This window comes from Meriones unguiculatus, chromosome 4 (genome assembly GCF_030254825.1).
Source record: "Meriones unguiculatus strain TT.TT164.6M chromosome 4, Bangor_MerUng_6.1, whole genome shotgun sequence".
Classification (NCBI taxonomy): domain Eukaryota; kingdom Metazoa; phylum Chordata; class Mammalia; order Rodentia; family Muridae; genus Meriones; species Meriones unguiculatus.
Genome location: NC_083352.1, coordinates 118,498,338 through 118,515,886, shown reverse-complemented (window position 1 = coordinate 118,515,886; position 17,549 = coordinate 118,498,338). Strand labels below are relative to the sequence as shown.

Below are 17,549 nucleotides of genomic sequence, written 5' to 3'. Positions count from 1 at the left end.
AGGGCACCTGTGTCCAGTAAGTTGAGCAGGACTTGGTTATTTAATCACTACATAGAATTTATACATCTGTGGGCCATGGTGTTATATGTATTCTTGTAGTCCCAGAACTGGGTCCCTTGATCCTCCTGGCCTTAGCTCTAAAGCCAAAACAATAACAAGGAAGGGGAGGGGGAGGTTCACGGGGGTCCCAACACAAATCACCGTATATATGATAGAGGAGAATGGTTAAGATGAAGAGGCTGAACTCCTCCCCTTCCCTGCCACACCACACTTTCATGGATTAAGGATCACACAGCATAAAGTGTGGGGTTGGGGATTTTACTCAATAGAAAAATGATTGCCTAACAAACACATAGTTCTAGGTTTGCTTCATCCCAGAAAACAAACAAAAAACTATATACCACATACTCAGTAAATAGTCTGAGACAGGTTTGTTGGGGCTTAAAAACCCTGTGGGAAATGCTGTTCAGTTAAGTGGCTCTGACAGTGTTCTTTTAAAAGTTGGAAGAAATGGTATGACAGTTTGTACATACTGGCCAAGTGTTCTATAACAGAGCTTTGGCCCTAGTTAATAGTGTGAATTTTTATTTTTAATTAAAATTTGATAAAGAAATAAGAAAAAAAATAACACCACACATTAGAATTAGCCAGACCCAAAGTCTATACATCTCAATAAAACAGAACAGTCATTCTGAAGGTGTAGGTTCAAATTTTACATGTTCACTGTCAAATATATGTTTTATGCTCTTACTCTTCACAAAACAAAACAAAAAATCATTACAGAGTTGAGACTACAGGGGAAAAATTAGCTTTATATCCTTTTTTTGTGACTTGAGTCTCCTTTTCCTACATTCAGTCCTACCTCATTGCCCGACATTTACTTCTCATTTATAGTATTGTTCAGATTTTAAACTACCTTGGTAGGACTGGAGCAACTGCAGTAGCTTAGTTGGTACACAATTTTCATAATGGGCATGAAGCCCTTGCTTTGCCATCCAGCACACCATAAAATCATGTGTCTTTAGTGGTACACGCCTAAAATATCAGCCCTTGGGAAGAGGAGACAGGAAGATCAGAAATTGAAGGTCATCCTCAGGTTTGTACAAAGTTTGAAGACATCCTGGGATATGTGAGACTATATCCTTAAAACAAAACTAAGCTAAAACTAATAATAAATGGCATTCATAAATCTATACACTTTATAATAAAAGATCAAGAGTTGAAGCTTGAGCTCAGTTGTAGACTCAGTCTGTAGTACTACTAAAGACAAAAGTAAGAATGTTAACTGTGTAAAGTCAGTTATTCTTGGTAAATCTTTTGCAATTTATTATATATAAGTTTAAGTTCCACTAGACATTTTCCTTTATTTGAATTCATTTCTGAGTTACTTTTACCTCAACCTTTCTTCTGCAAGAGATAAAAATAGGTAAGTCTTAGCATGCAGAAGTTTGAATCTATTTTGTGTACCTCCTTGCTCTCTTTTAGAAAATCAAAGAAGAAAATGAAAAATTATTGAAAGAATATGGGTTTTGTGTTATGGATAATCATAGAGAGCGGATTGCCAACTTCAAGATAGAGCCTCCAGGGCTTTTCCGTGGCCGAGGCAACCACCCCAAGATGGGCATGCTGAAGAGAAGGATCATGCCTGAGGATATCATCATCAACTGTAGCAAGTGAGCACAAAGGTTCATCTTTAGGGGCAGAAGTGAGTGAGGTACAGAGCCTTTCCTCACCGCTGGTGGTTGGGACCGTTCTGAGTGTTAGGGAGAGCTGTGTAGTATCTTCATGAGTAGGTTTCCCAACCTGGGTCCACTTTTGGTTACAAGAGGGGATATGGTTTTCACTTTCTTTTTACACGATTATTTTCACAGAGATGCCAAGGTTCCTTCTCCTCCTCCAGGACATAAGTGGAAAGAAGTCCGACATGATAACAAGGTTACTTGGCTGGTCTCCTGGACAGAGAACATCCAAGGTTCTATTAAATACATCATGCTGAATCCCAGTTCACGAATCAAGGTAAGCATGACCATAGGCTATGCCTCTTGGTGGGGTAATATCTCTTTCTCTTTTGAGTTGCTAGTGTTCTTTCTTAGACTTACTTTAACATATTAAAAGCGTATACTCTCCCTGAAAGGAGACAAGTGCTTTCATGGTTAGCATTACCTGTTAGCCTTCTAAAGATGTTTCAGGTATGTGTCCTATTGTAATCTTATTTGTGAAATTTTCTGAGATCCCACCATGTTCCAAGCACAGTGTATGTTTGGTAATACTGGTTGTGCAGATGCAGCTCTTGCTTGCATTCACACTGCTTACCATCTGGGGCTAGTATGTGATGAAGTGGTTGGCCTACATGTGAGACATGTAAGAAGTATTTTCTTTGAATGTAGAAACAAGCTATAAAACCTAGAGTTTTATAGTTTGGGCTTTCTGAGGTCTCATCTAAATAGATTTCTTTAGATGTGTTGATGTGTTGATAGCCCATCATATACATCTTACATACTTGTGTTGTTTTCAATTGTTAGACTTATTGAGAGGTTTTGTCTTGGGACCTTTTAAGACAGCTAGCTGTATACTCTATTCTGGAGAATTCTACAGGCTTATTCTATCAGACATTTTGGAAATAAGAATTACAACCAAAGGAGGGCTAGTCTTCACAAAAAACAACCAGGGAATTAATTCTGTGTAGTCTGGAACTGTTTCCATTTAAGAATCTGAAGCTAGACTTGCAACCTTTGTTTATAAGGATTTACTTCTGTCAAGATCTAAGAGTCACAGGTAAAAAAAAAAACAAAAAACTATGTAAATCTTGTATGCTTTCCAGCTTATACCCTGTGTTCTGACGTGTCACTACTTTCTTAATGAAAAATAGCATCTGGATACTTTCTTCAAATAAATTGGAAAATAGTTTTTCTGGTTCAGAATAAGTATATTGAGTCAGGAAGAAGAGCTGAAAGTGACAATTAAAATCCTGCTCCCTTTTGTGAGCAGCTCACAGCTACAGAAGTGGATAAACAAGAATAGTTATTCATAGCATCAGAGTGGACTTTTTAAAGGGAATCAGATTAAAGTTAGATTTTTTTAAAGAGGTCTTCTAAACAGACTTGACTGCTTATAGACAGAAGAGGAGGGTAAATAGAAAATATGTTGAGGTATACAGGGATGTAAAAAGTAACACAGAATCTGTCAAATAGGGCTTGGGGAAAAGGCTTAATGGGTAAGAACAGTTTTTGTAAAACCAAGACTTGTCTCCAGCACCCATATAAAGCTGGACATATAGGCATGCATGCCTGTAACTTCGGTATTAGGAACAGATACAGGCAGATCCTGGGAGCCCCCTGACCTGCCAGTTTAGCTCAGATTTCAGGTTCAGAAAGTAATCAGGTAGAGGGGTTAAAAAGATGGCTCAGTGATTAAGAACACTGGCTGTTTTTCCAGATGACCAGTGTTCAAGCCCCAGCACAACCAGTTCAGTTCTTGGGGGGAGGGGACATCTGATGCTCTCTTCTAGTCTCTGTGGGCATTGCATGCATGTGGTACACAGACATCCAGGCAGAATACACAAAAACCTGAAAAATAAAAATAAATCTTCAAAAAATAAGGTAGAGAGTCTCCTCATGCTTACACAGGGATGTGTGCCTACACGTACATGTTCCACATACACCACAGCTACTAAGTAGTGGTGATTATAACGTTACTAATATGCTAAATGTCACACTAATAGTAAATTAATTCTATGTATATTTACCACAGTCAGAAAATTGTCAATCTGTGATTAGTATTATTTTTGTGTTAAAAAGCTTTTTTTATATCAGTTGGAATTTAATAATCATAACACATATATCCATGGTTCTACTTTATAGATGAATAAATTTAGTCTATGAGAATTTAAAAAAAAAATTAAATCCTAGATCTGATAGATGGTAACTCATGCTTTCCTATGATACCCTGCTGTCAAATTGTAGCCAGTCTTAAGCAACATGCCAAAGAAAAGACTGTTCTGCTCCAGGAAGAGAACTACTTAAGGACTTTGAGTGGAAGGCTGTCTTACACTTAGGTTACCAACTTCAGGAAGATTAGCAGGCATGGCATGTAAGCACACCAATAAATATAAACTGATAAATGCTGCTGAGCAGAAGTATGACAAACATTGAAGAGTATACCTTGGGGCTGATCTCATCTCAGTGTCAGGGAAGGCTTTTCCAAAAAGATAATATTTAGCATTAGATTTATATGATGAATAGGAATCTCTTTGTCCCTAGAAAGAGAAACAAAAGGAATTAACATTCCAAAGAGAGAAATGAGACCTTTTGAAATCTCTGCCATAAGAAGGAGCTCAGATATGTGGAGAACATTAAGAAGGCCAGCATATTTGGAGTATTTGGAGCAATAAGAGACATGAAGACAGACCAGGACTTCAGTCTTAAGTTTAAAAATTTTTTTTAAATAATATCCTAAGTCTAAAAGGAGGAAGCTACTGACTTAGATCATTAAAAAGGAAAATAAGACAGACTTGTGACATAATTGATGTTTTGACTACTTTTCGGTGAAGCCTGGATTGGACACAAATAGGAAATTATGAGGCCTCTAGACAGCTGTTGTGCTTCAGGCAAGATATCGTAGTGACCAAGGCAGATGATGACAATGAAAATGGAGAAAAGGGGATAGATTGCAAATATGTGTTGTTGTGTCCTCCTATAGGCAAAGATTACAGGGGTTTTAAGTTCCTTCTCTGAGGTCTTGACTCCATTTGCCCAAGTTATTGAGTGGATAAGTATCTACACTTAAGACAAAGTGTGGTAGCCACAGGTTTATAACTGTCCCTAATTAGTTTCCTCTCCATTATGGAGAGGTTGCCAACTAGTGAAAGAGAAGAGGGAGCCAGAGGCTCCTACATTATGTCTTTGTTTTACCAAATTGCTTTTCTGCTCTGTATCGGTAATGTGCTGATGTGGTAATAGAGTTTGAGAGAGCACATCTCTGCCAGTGGCAAGAAAGGACTTTGTACGATGGTTTTAATTTGACTCTCTGGAAGACTTATAGGTGGATTTTTTTTTTTTTAATAGACTCTGCTCAGCACTGAAAGCAACCAGGATAAACATACCCTGTCCCACATCCCAGTGTTCTTGAGTTAACTTTGGGTTGTTCCAGGAGCCCAATCATGGGAAGGCAAAGCTGCTCTAGTGGTCTCTTGTGTAAATTATTTGACTTTCTCAAACTTTGTTTGCCTAACTGCTACCTTATACCCACAGAAATCATTGAGATAGACCAATGCAAATGAATGATGAGAAGAGTCCACTCCTGGCTAGATAGTGTATTTTGGTGAACCTTTCAGCTGTCTTGTTGGTAGTAGTTTATGTAAGAAATTGGGGTTGAGGTGCATTATTGTTTTGCATAGGAGGACAGCTTGTATTGTATTTTTTCTAATTCATTCTCTTAAATGTCAAGTTGTACTTAGAGAAGAAATCAATGAGAAATTTTCAGCTTCTCAGGAAATGAGACAGCTAATAGTTATTGAACCTCTTATTTTAAAGCTAAACAAACCCATACAAATAGTACATACATAATTGTGGGGAAATGTTGATGACTCCATAGCACATCCAAATAAGCATTGCGTTCTGAGCATTTGTTAAGATCTGGAAGAACCCTTTTTCCATGTAGCCCCCATTCCTCCTTGAGAGGAAGCTGGTTACCTTGACCACAGTTCTTATGTCTTAAAGATTTCATGTGGTCCTATGGGTCAGGTCCTTTTTTATCAGGTAGAAATCAAGAATATAGAAAAAGAAATCAGTACCACCTCATCTCCTTTGTAGGATCAAAGAATTAGAGTAGAAATTCTTGGTTTAATTTTTTTTTTTAATTCCATGTATTCATTTTACCAATATGTCTGTGTGGGGGACATGTGCATTTGAGTACTACAGAGTCGGAGGCATCAGATCCCTCTGGAGTCACAGGCCACTTATGATATCAGCATTGAACCCAAGTCGTCTCAACTGCTAAGCCATCTCCAGCCCCAGATTCTTGGATTCTTAAGAACCTGCTTTTCTTTTATTAGTGTTATATAGTCAGTTTTGCATCTTGTAAAACTCTTTGCCTGTGTGAATTTCTCTGGTTTTTCTTACTTGACATTATTAATCCTTGTTTGCAGGTCCATTCAGAATGGTAGCAGTAATCTTTTGCTTAATGTCAGTTTTTTTTAAAATATTTGTTATTTATTCTGTATGTACTCACTCATATAGACATATAACATAGGATAAACCTACTAAAATCTGTACATCTAAAGAAACTAATCAAGAGAGAGGACCTTGACTAAAATGCTCAATCCCCACCCCGAAAGGCAAAGAGGATGGATATCAGAAGAAGAAGAAAACAGGAAACAACCTAGAAACCTGCCACAGAGGGCCTCTGAAAGGCTCTGCCCTGCAGACTATCAAAGCAGACGCTGAGACTTATGGCCAACTGTTGGGCAGAATGCAGGCAATCTTATGTAAGAAGTGGGGAATAGTAAGATCTGGAGAGGACAGGAACCCCATAGGGAGAGCAACAGAACCAGAAAATGTGAACACAGGGGTCTTCCCAGAGACTCATACTCCAACCAAGTACCAGGCATGGAAATGGCCTAGGACCCCTGCACAGATGTAGCCCATGGCAGTTTACTGTTCAAGTGCATTACATAGTAATGGGAAGAGGGACTGCCTATGACATAATCTGATTGGCCTGCTCTTTGATCACCTCCTCCTGAGGGGGGAGCAGCATTACCAGGCCACAGAAGATGACAATGCAGCCACTCCTGATGTGATTTGATAGACTAAGATCAGAAGGAAGGAGAGGAGGCCCTCCCTTATCAGTGGACTTGGGGAGGGGCATGTGTGAAGAAGGGAGGGGAAGGGTGGGACCGGGAGGGGAGGAGGGAGGGGTTTATGGGGGGATACAAAGTGAATAAAGTGTAATTAATTAAATTAAAAAAAACAGAATTACATACATGCACATAATATATTTAGATAACCCCCAACCTGCCACTTTCAACTACTCCCAGATTCCCTCCATATACATCTTTCTCTCAACTTGCTGTCTTTTTGTTTTAGTAACCCATGCAGTTGAATTAGTGGTGCCGATACATACATGGGTGGGGCCCGTCCACTCTGGGCATGGGAAAGACACCAGGGACTACACCTCAAAAGAAAACACCACAGATATATACTAGCAGCAACCAAATGTCAATATCTCTTCAGCTAGGAGTCAGGGCTTGTGTATCCCTCTCCACTTTGTGATGGAAAATTGACTGGCTTGATCCTGTGCATGCAACCACAACTATGAGTTCCTGAGCACAATGGCCCTGGCATGTCCAAAAGACACCTCGCCCCCAGTACTTCCTGATCTGTGCCTCTTAAAGTCTTTTCATCACTTTCAATAGTGCTTCCTGAACCTTGAGATAGGGGTTTCATTCATGGCTAAGTATACCACAGACGCTTGTTTTCTATATTTTGACCAGTTGCAGTCTTCATATAATTAGTAGAGATATATATTTAGAAGACAGCTTGGTACCATATCTATTTAGCAAAATCACAGTAGTGCTTTCACCCCTCAGGCCTAGAGCTCTAATTCTTGGTTAGGTTTTATAATACACAGACATATGTTAACATTTTCATAACACTTTATGGGCTTAGAATCTTATCTCAACTTTGTGCTAAAAGCTCCATTCTTAAAAAAACAAAAACAAAAAAACAAAAAACACCTTGGTGGTAGTGGTGCATAATTCCAACACTCAGGAGGCAGAGCTCTGAATCCAGGTCAGCACAGAGAAACCCTGTCTCAAAAAAAAAAAAAAGACGAAAGAAAGAAGGCAGGAAGGTGCTACCAGAAACATTTTTCCCCCCTCAGTCTAATCAGAGACCACTTTTAAAAGCAGAAGTGAGAAAATGGTGAATAATTACAGCTGTTCATGGAAGTCATTGTGTTCCTTGGAAATTACATATTGTAGTCTTGGGTTCTGTTTCTTTGATATGTCCATAAAACTCAATTCTGTCTTGAATTTAATGGAATTCAGTGTTAGCAGAAAACCAGTATTGGATCTTAGATTCCAAAGCAAGGCTGCAGTGCTTATGAGAGAATGGGGATGCTTACATCCTTTATGTTGACAGAAGTCAGTTTAGGGACAGCTTTGTGGGCTTCTCCCTAGAGTGTGAGCATTTTATAGATTGGAAAGCTTTCTTAGCAATTAGACAGAATGTAGAGCAGCATGTATTTTTGTCAGGCTAAATGTCTTAGACTTTCTCTTCAATTCTATGCTCTTCAGCCTTGGTTAAGCTCTGGTTTCTGTTCTTGGATTTAGAGCTCTGAATATTCAGTGTGTTACTCCTCCACTCTTTGTCTCTGCAGGGTGAGAAAGACTGGCAGAAGTATGAGACTGCTCGGCGGCTGAAGAAGTGTGTGGACAAGATCCGAAATCAGTATCGGGAAGACTGGAAGTCCAAAGAGATGAAAGTTCGGCAGAGAGCTGTAGCACTGTACTTCATTGATAAGGTGGGAGCGGGTTCCTTTAACCATATTGAACAGTTCTATTTGCAGGTATAGGGAGTGTCTACTCTGTAAGTACAGGCATCCGGAGTGTATCTCTGCTGTGTGACTTACAATCAAATCTAGCCCAGTGGGAAAAATAGATGCGGATACAAAGAAAGAAGCATCCATGGTATGTTTGCTATTGAGTACAGTTTTTATAACAAGAAGATCTGCATAAATTGAACTTTTTTTTTTTAATAACTGATGCTTTCAGGCATTTTGACCATAACCTGTAATGAAAAAGTACTTATTTTATGTCAAAATCCAACACACTTTTTTATTTGTATGCAGTTAAATCAGAAGTTACACAAACCACTGCTTGAACTACTAGCACTGAATTTTGGTATTTCTTTTCCATTTCATTCTTTTAAAATGAGATGATTATAACCTATAAAATTTTTAAAAAATATGATTTTTTTTTTATAATTACAGTTTAAAAGGCAGTGCTATCAAGTTTTGTTTCTTAGTACTCAGAAAAGTTATCTGTCCAAAGGAAAAATTGTTCTCATTTGTTGCATTGCTATAATTTTTTCTCCCTTCCTGCTATCTTTATTCTAAGGATGGAGTAGAGAAACTTGGGTCTCTGGGTATTCCTGTCGCTTTCATATGACTCATAACACTGTAGGATCTGAGTTTCTAGGCTATGCAGACTGATGCTTTATCTACAGAAGAATTGGGGGGCTTCTGGTGTGGGCTTTCCTAGAGCTCATAGGTGGTTGTCTCTTCACTGATGCTCATCTCTTTCTTAACAACCCCATCCCCTTTTCTGCACAGCTTGCTCTGAGAGCAGGCAATGAGAAGGAAGAAGGAGAGACGGCAGACACTGTGGGTTGCTGTTCACTTAGAGTGGAGCACATCAATCTACACCCAGAATTGGATGGTCAGGAATATGTGGTGGAATTTGACTTTCCCGGGAAGGACTCAATCAGATACTATAACAAAGTCCCAGTTGAGAAACGAGTAAGTTCATGTGTCCTATTCCTCTTTGGCATGCTTTTTTACTTATTCATTCAGCAAATTATATAAATAATTGACTGCTTCTGTATGCTTTTCATTTCGCTGGACTCTAGCAAAAATGGTATCAAAGAAAGAAACTGCTTGGTGTGTTGTGTACCTCATTTAGCCCCATGCTACAACCTCTGCTACATTGCTGTGAATGTGAGGTCATCACTGAAAGCAGTTTATAATACAGCCTACAGAGAGTTAGCCCTTAGAGAAAACGCAATGTAAGATTGAATCCAACCACTTTAGTGATGTAAGCACATCACAGCATCATCTGGTCACGGTGTACACTTCTCCCCTTGTGCCTTTGCTAAGCCCTAGGCCAATTCCCAACTGACTAAAATGGTAATCTTTCAGTTCTCAGATCTCTGAATCTATCACTCTAGACCATGAGATAGGCATATAGGCCCTTACTGCTCTGATCCACTAGATTACTGTATGTAACAATTAAATTGTGCATCTAAGGTAAATAAACATAGTTTGATTATAAGGGAGTGTTTTTGTTCTTGGAAATATGTGACACTAAAGGGTGCAAATGGCTCAGAAGAGATACCTAGGTATTTATGTAAATTTACAGTACAAAGCAAGAATTTGGGTATATAGTATATATATGAGTGGTCTTAGTGTAGTTTCTCTTTTTTGAAAGTTTTGTGTTTGATATTATTTTTAAAAAATTTAATTTCTTCTAGGTTTTTAAGAACTTACAACTATTTATGGAGAACAAGCAGCCCGAAGATGATCTTTTTGATCGACTTAATGTGAGTAGACACAGGACATTAGGCTGGAGTCCCAGGCAGTCCTAGGATGAAACTCCTAAGGATGAGAAAAGTTGTCAAAGGCTATTTGAGCTGCCCGTTTATTCTAGCTTTCCCAGTGCTGATCTTACACTCCCTTCCTCCCTTGGGGCACACAGTGCATCTATAACCAGGATCAGACATCTTTCTGTTGTGGATTACTACCAAAACCTTGAGGCAGAGGGAGTTGAGCCTTACATAAAACTTTGTTTCTTTGATCCTTTTATGAGATTTCCAGCTGCCTGTGCTAGAGACATAAGACTTTGATTTCTTTACTGGGAGAGATCTTTATAGGAAAGAACAAATTTGTTGTTTTGAACTGCTCAGGATTGAAGTACTTTGTAGGAAGGCATGCAATCCTGCATTCTGGAATTATTTTCCCTCTTTGGCTAACTTCCTTCTTGAAGGACAGGGCAGTAATAGACAGGATGGTGACAGCACTGGCACAGTGACTCCTAGCTGTAAGGGAAAGGGTGGTTTGACTTTTACCCCAGTTTCTATATCCTCTTTGTTGCCTTCTCTTCTGCAGACTGGTATTCTAAATAAGCATCTTCAGGATCTCATGGAAGGCTTGACTGCCAAGGTGTTCCGCACCTACAATGCCTCCATCACTCTACAGCAGCAGCTTAAAGAGCTCACAGCCCGTAAGTAATTTTTCTCTAGGGCTGCCCCTTGGGTGGTACCATGTCCTTGAGTTTCATTCTTTCCTCTGACTGCTAGAAAAGACTTAGTTGTCTAAACAAAACCAGTGCCTTTCTTCCCACTCCTGCCCCAAATTCTATATTAATCTCATAAAATGCTGAAAACAGCTTTGTATCTGCTCTAAAAAAAAAAATTGTGTTTTGTCTGTGTTACTTAAAAGCTCACAGGGTACAGACAGTGCTGTTAAATTGGGGAGGGTAAAGTTGTCATGGTTACCAGAAAAATACAAGAGTAAATCTTTTTCCTAAGGTCTTTTATTTTTTTCTCTTCAGAATAACAGCTAATAATTACTCCTGGGACCTTAGGACTTTTTACTCTCTAGTTAAAACAAGTTCTCACACTGTAGCTGAAGGCTGGCCACAACTCATGTGGTCCAAGCTAGCCTCAAATAGTGAACCTTCTGCCTCAGCCTTCCCACAGCTGGGACTGTAGGCAAGAGCCACCATTCCTGGTTTCTGTGACCTGAATTTCCACTGTCTTCTTAGGAAAGGGATGGTGTACTGGAGATCAGTATTTTAGTTGGGATGTAGTTTGAATAATTACTAAAAGCCTGGTGGTGGCAGCCATTGGCACGCCTTTAGTCCCAGCACTTGGGAGGCAGATCTGTGAGTTTGTAGGACTACACAGAGAAACCCTGTTTTTTTTTGGGGGGGGGATAAAACTAAAGTAAAAATGAACATAAAGTCAGATCCCTAGAACTAGAGTTAAAGATTTTTGTGAGCCACCACAGGGGCATTAGAAATTAAACCCAGGTCCCCTGCAAGAGCAGCCAAGTATTTTTACCCTGCTATATTGCTTTAAAATGTATAGCTCAAGATCCCTTCATCTCATCCTCCTATAGTCTTTTATCCTAGTACAGCATTTTCTTCAGGCTACATTTCACTAGTAAGTGGGAGACAGGGAATAAGGAAAGCAGTATAAGGGCCCATGGCTAGACGCCTGAGGTTTAAATAGATTTCCTTGTAATATTAGAGACAAACTGGGCACAGTAATTCTAGCCACTCAGGAACCCAGTAGTTTAGAGACCACATGGACTGCATAATAAGACCTGGTCATAAAATCCAGTAAATTTAGAGGAGGAAAGGAAAAAAAAAGAGGCTCTGAATTTCTATGGCGACAGAAACTCATTCAGGTTTATGTAGACATCTTTACCTTGTGCCTTCAGAGAAACTTGGTTATGATAAGCTGGCACAAATATCACAGGGATGAAGTCCCTCGAAGACACAAACTTGGGATATAAATTGACCCTGTTACTATGTATGTTCTTTGCAGCTGATGAAAATGTACCAGCAAAGATTCTATCTTATAACCGTGCCAATCGAGCTGTTGCAATTCTTTGTAACCACCAGAGGGCGCCACCAAAGACCTTTGAGAAGTCAATGATGAACTTGCAATCTAAGGTATGGTGGGTCTAAAGGTGGGGTAGCAAAGGGAGTCATGTGTAATATCTTCTTCAAATGAGAGGCTACTTGAATCTGACCTCGTGTGGCTGGGATAATAGTAGGCTACTCTGGGTCTGTTCTTAAAGAAAGGTCCATTCTATAGACAACAGGTGGAGATAACTTGATAGTATCATAATGTTTGTTTTTCCCTGAAATATTTGTTCTGGGGATACAAGTTCTGTATTAACTACTTTCTGTTTTGAAGTACTAACTTTGATGCACCCCTGAATTGCTAATTGTTATCCCTGTTATGCATAAGGAAAATGGAAATAACAGTGCAGCTTTGTGGTAGAATGGTTCCCTGGTGTACAACAGGCTCTCGGTTCCATCCCTAACACCACAAACATAAAGTCTCAGTGCTCTGGCGAAGAAACATGACAGGAAGATACATCTCAGTGGTAGAGTCTACCTTTTCTTGTCTACCGTACACACAGCCCTGGGTTTGGTTCCCAAGGCAGAAGCAGGAGTCGGGGGAAGAAAGTTAACTCTTTCCTATTAGATTGTTTCAAGTTTAAAAGATGGTCAAGCAATGACATTTAATTCCCCTAATCCTAGAACAACTATTTATATCTGTTGATGTGTGTCAGATCTCACTGTGTCGAGGTTGTGCCCTATAGGGAGAGACTGATATGAAAACAAGTTGAAATTGTTTCACTGCTATATTGGCTGCTTAACTATGTATCTGAACTCCTTAATCCACAGTGAACATTTGCAGATACTTAATGTTAAAACAGATGTACACAGTTACAAATGGAACCATGTATATCAAAATACTTTGTGGTATATGAATAAATACTATAAAGTTTAAGATAGTAATAAATAAAAGTGGCATTTCAAGTCCTACAACACTGTAATGCATATCAGGAAAGTATTCAACATCTGTTGGTAGTAGTCACCGCGTAAGCTACATTTCTTTGGGTTCTTGTCCACAGTCATAATTAAAGAGGAAATAATAAATGTCAACTAGAGAATAGCCAAAATACAGATACATTTTTTTCTCCTTCCACATTTATGGAGTTCTGTACTTGGACAGCTCACTTTTAGAAACAGATGCGTTCAGGCTTAGAAAGAATATTCTCCTTCTATTGAGATTTCTACAAGGTGACTATCCAGGCATAATGTGTATAAATCTAAAGTTACAACCTAGAGAGGCTTTTTCACAGCTGGCTTGAAGGGATCTCCATATCACAGTGAATACAGATCACAGACCTCTTCTTTTTTTATTTTTATTTTTTTTTTTTTAAGATTTATTTACTTATGTATGCAGTGTGTGTTTGCATGTACACCTGCATGCCAGAAGAGGGCACCAGATTTCATTTTAGATGGATGTAAGCCACCAGGTGGTAGCTGGGAATTGAACTCATGACATCTGGAAGAGCAGCCAGTGCTCTTAACCTTGAGCCGTCTCTTCCTGCCCCCCACAGACCTCTTCTAATCTATGCATAGGGTCAGCAAGCCAACAGACTGTCCATCTTAGCATTTGCCTTTTCTTTGTGCCTCTGTTAAATGGAGAGCCTCTGATACTACTTACTTTCCTCTTGAGTTGTCATTCCAAGCCCAGAATAAAGTATGAGTACCAGGGTGCTATTTACTTGGTTCATAAGACCCTTCCTGAAGCATGAGGAGATCATTCATTGCTCTTAATCTGGAACCACTGTTTGAGTAGCTCAGGCTGCCTGCCATACAAGTGCTCCAAGGGTAGGAACGTTCTCTTATGTGCCCACAAAGCAAACACACGCCCAGTTCCCTAGTGAATCAATGGAGTCTTTGATGCTTTGAGAGAGTTTGACATAGCTTGCCAGTTTAGCATTCACAGAAATGGTTAAGACTGTGGTTTGTTGCACTTCAAGCCTCAGAAGCATCTGGCTAGTGGTGGTTTTGATGCTTTTGTGTACAGGGTCAGTTCTAGTACCTTTTTGAACAACAGAGATATTGGAAGGAAGCCACTAACATGAGACATATTTAATGATTCTCTCACAGTGGTAGACTATTTCTAATTTTGGGCTGCATTTTGTATGTATATGTTTTAAGCTCAGTCAATAACAACCCAATGTGTCTTAAGTCTACTCTGGGATATTCTCTTGACCCATCAGGGTGATCACAGGGGTGGGATTCTTTGAAATCCAACATCACTTACCAGCTTTATCTCCAGCATCATGGTTATTGCCTACTGCTCTTGTAAGCAACACCCGGAGCAGAACACAGCTTTTCAAGGGTTCCAACAAGCAAGAAAGGATGAGAGTTTTCTGTCTCTTCTTTATAAATATGGATTCCATAAGATTTCCTTTGTGGAGGAAAATGCTTTTTACATCTCTCTTATTTGAATGATGACTAATTATCTTCTCATTTTAGATTTCTCTACTTTCTAAAACAGAAAGCAAAGGCTAGGCAGTTCCTAACTGATGTGTACTTGCTGTTGTTTAGTTTTTTTCTGGATATCCTCTTTAGTGCATCCTTTTCCCCAAAGCTGGCAATTAATGATCTTCGCTTGCTTAGTAGATATGTGTATCTATGTTTCTATTTAGTGTCTCGTACATTATATTCAGAAGTAATGCTAAAGGCCAAAAGTAGTGACCCACACTTATAATTCCAACATTTGAGGCAGGCAGATCTGAGTTCAAGGCCAGCTTGGTCTATATAGCAAGTTCTAGGCCAGCCAAGGCTACAAAGTGAGAACCTGTCTCTCAAACAAACAAACTAACTAACTAACTAGCAAACAAACAACAAAGGAATACTAGAGCCTGGCACAGGATTCATTTGGTAACAGCTGTCATCTGGGTCTTCCTCAGCGATTACGTCCAGATTTTATGTTACTCTTACAGAGCCTTACACTGCTTAATATTCACTGAAAAACATAAATGAGCAGCAAATAGCAATTGGATTGTTTTCTACAGTCACTGTCCATCTGTTATCTTCATAAAGCCTTTCTGTACCTAGAAAACACTGACAACTTCCAGTTCTACATCCTAAGATGGAGCCCTTTTTCCTCTCTGGCTCGTTTTACTCCTAAGTTTACTGCTGTTTTTCTCTACCTAGATTGATGCCAAGAAAGATCAGCTAGCAGATGCTCGAAGGGACCTGAAAAGTGCTAAGGCTGACGCCAAAGTCATGAAGGATGCAAAGACCAAGAAGTATGTATCTGATAATGTACCAAGGGCTGGATAAGAGAGAACAGTTGGCATCATCACTCAGGGGTATGGGTGTCCCAGCTCACAGGGTCTCATTATGTGGCCTTGGCCATCTTTGATGTTGTGATTCTCTTAGCTTCCCAGAATAAACCACCATACTCAGCATTTTTCATGACTTTCTCCTCTAAGCAGTATGGGAGGCTTATCTGTTCTTGTCCAGAAGTCAGTCTTAATATATAATGATTCTGCCATTCTTCTAGGGTAGTAGAGTCAAAAAAGAAGGCTGTACAGAGACTGGAAGAGCAGCTGATGAAGCTGGAAGTTCAAGCCACAGATCGAGAGGAGAATAAACAAATTGCCTTGGGAACCTCTAAACTCAATTATCTGGACCCTAGGATCACAGTGGCTTGGTAAATATTAGGCCTATGTAGAGCTACTGCTGTTACTTACAGAAAAGGCAGAAAGTCTCTGAGTATTGCCATCTTCCTCATACTATGACTAAGTTTACATTTCTTCCAGGAGAGCCTGCTGCTCAAGTTAAGCCCTGTATGTAGGTACAGTGAAATATAATAGATGGTCTCAATGGCATATGTATGTGCAGGAGCCCATGCCTGCAGAGGCCAGTGGAGTATATCTGGTATCCTTTCTATCACTGTGTTTTGGTTCCATGAGACGGGGGTCTCAAACTCTACCCTATAGGGCTGGGATTATAGTGGCTCAAAGCACACCTGATTTTCCCCATGGGTACTGGGGGGCCTAAACTTATATCTTGCTTTCACACAATTGTTCTTGCCAACTGTGCATCTCCAAGTCTTCTGTTATCTGAGAAGGTGGGTGTGACAAGAATGGACTTTCCTAGGCCTTTATGAAGGAAAATAGAAGGGTCCATTCATATCTATTTTAACAAAACTTTGCAGTGACAAAACAAAACTTTTTTAGATTACATCTTACTAAGTATTCCTGGCTAGCCTTGAACTATCTGTGTAGACCATGCTGGCCTTGAACTCAGAGATCTGCCTGTTCCTGCCTCCTGAGTGCTAAAGGTGTACATTACCACACCAAGCCCACCTCATTTATGCCTGTTACCTGAGCATGCCAAAAGAACATGTTGGTTCTCCTGGAAATGGATGGTTATGGAAAACTGAAACATGGTAAATCAAATTCTGGTCCTCTGCAAGAATTACAAGTTAAACAGCTGTCTGTCCAATCCCCTCAGTGAAATTTTGCACATGAACAAAGTAAGGATGCCTATAACCAGCACTCAGAAGACAAAAGCAGTTTGAGCTATGAAAGTTTGAAGTAAGCCAGGTTTATATAGAAAGACCCTGTTTCAAAAATAAAACAAGAACAAATTCCAAAAACACAAAAAGTGAAGGAAGGCAAGGCAAAAAACTAAGAACATAAATCCAAGTAACCTACACAGAGGTAGAGAGACCATTCAACAAAGGCACAGAGTTTCTACTGTGTGTGGATACATAGTGTCCCCCCTTCCTTATTTTTTCATATACAGTCATATAATAGCATCCAAACAAGTAGATCATTTCTAAAGATGTTTAATTAGCTTGAGTTGTTGAGTTCTAGAGACCCAGCTTTGTGCTTTTGTTGCTAGAGGATTTTCTTTTTTCATTTGTGTGTCTGTGTGCGTGCGTGCGTGCGCGCACGCACGCACACACACACACACTCACATACAACTCTTGTGTAAAATACTCCCATCACTGAGGGAAATCAGGGAAGGGACTCAAGGCACAAGTATATGTTCCTTGGAAACTGGAATTGAAACTTGGAAATGAAACTGAGACCACCACAGAGAAATATTGCTTACTACCTTGCTCCATGGCCTACTTAGCCTGCTTTCTGGGTTAGACTATCTCAGACCAATTATTAGTCAAGAAACTGCTGTATAGATAGACCTTCCCAAAGGCAGT

General features: G+C 39.6%; 1 protein-coding gene across 1 annotated transcript in view; it reads left to right on the top strand.

Moving 5' to 3' along the window:
• Window positions 1-17,549, top strand: part of Top1 (DNA topoisomerase I) — an 86,074-nt gene that overhangs the window by 66,812 nt on the left and 1,713 nt on the right. The window contains exons 12-20 of the mRNA XM_021644349.2: window positions 1,486-1,673; window positions 1,872-2,016; window positions 8,377-8,520; window positions 9,331-9,516; window positions 10,248-10,316; window positions 10,882-10,996; window positions 12,327-12,454; window positions 15,533-15,627; window positions 15,885-16,034. Coding sequence (XP_021500024.1) covers window positions 1,486-1,673; window positions 1,872-2,016; window positions 8,377-8,520; window positions 9,331-9,516; window positions 10,248-10,316; window positions 10,882-10,996; window positions 12,327-12,454; window positions 15,533-15,627; window positions 15,885-16,034 — 1,220 coding nt within the window. The remainder of the gene's footprint in view (window positions 1-1,485; window positions 1,674-1,871; window positions 2,017-8,376; window positions 8,521-9,330; window positions 9,517-10,247; window positions 10,317-10,881; window positions 10,997-12,326; window positions 12,455-15,532; window positions 15,628-15,884; window positions 16,035-17,549) is intronic.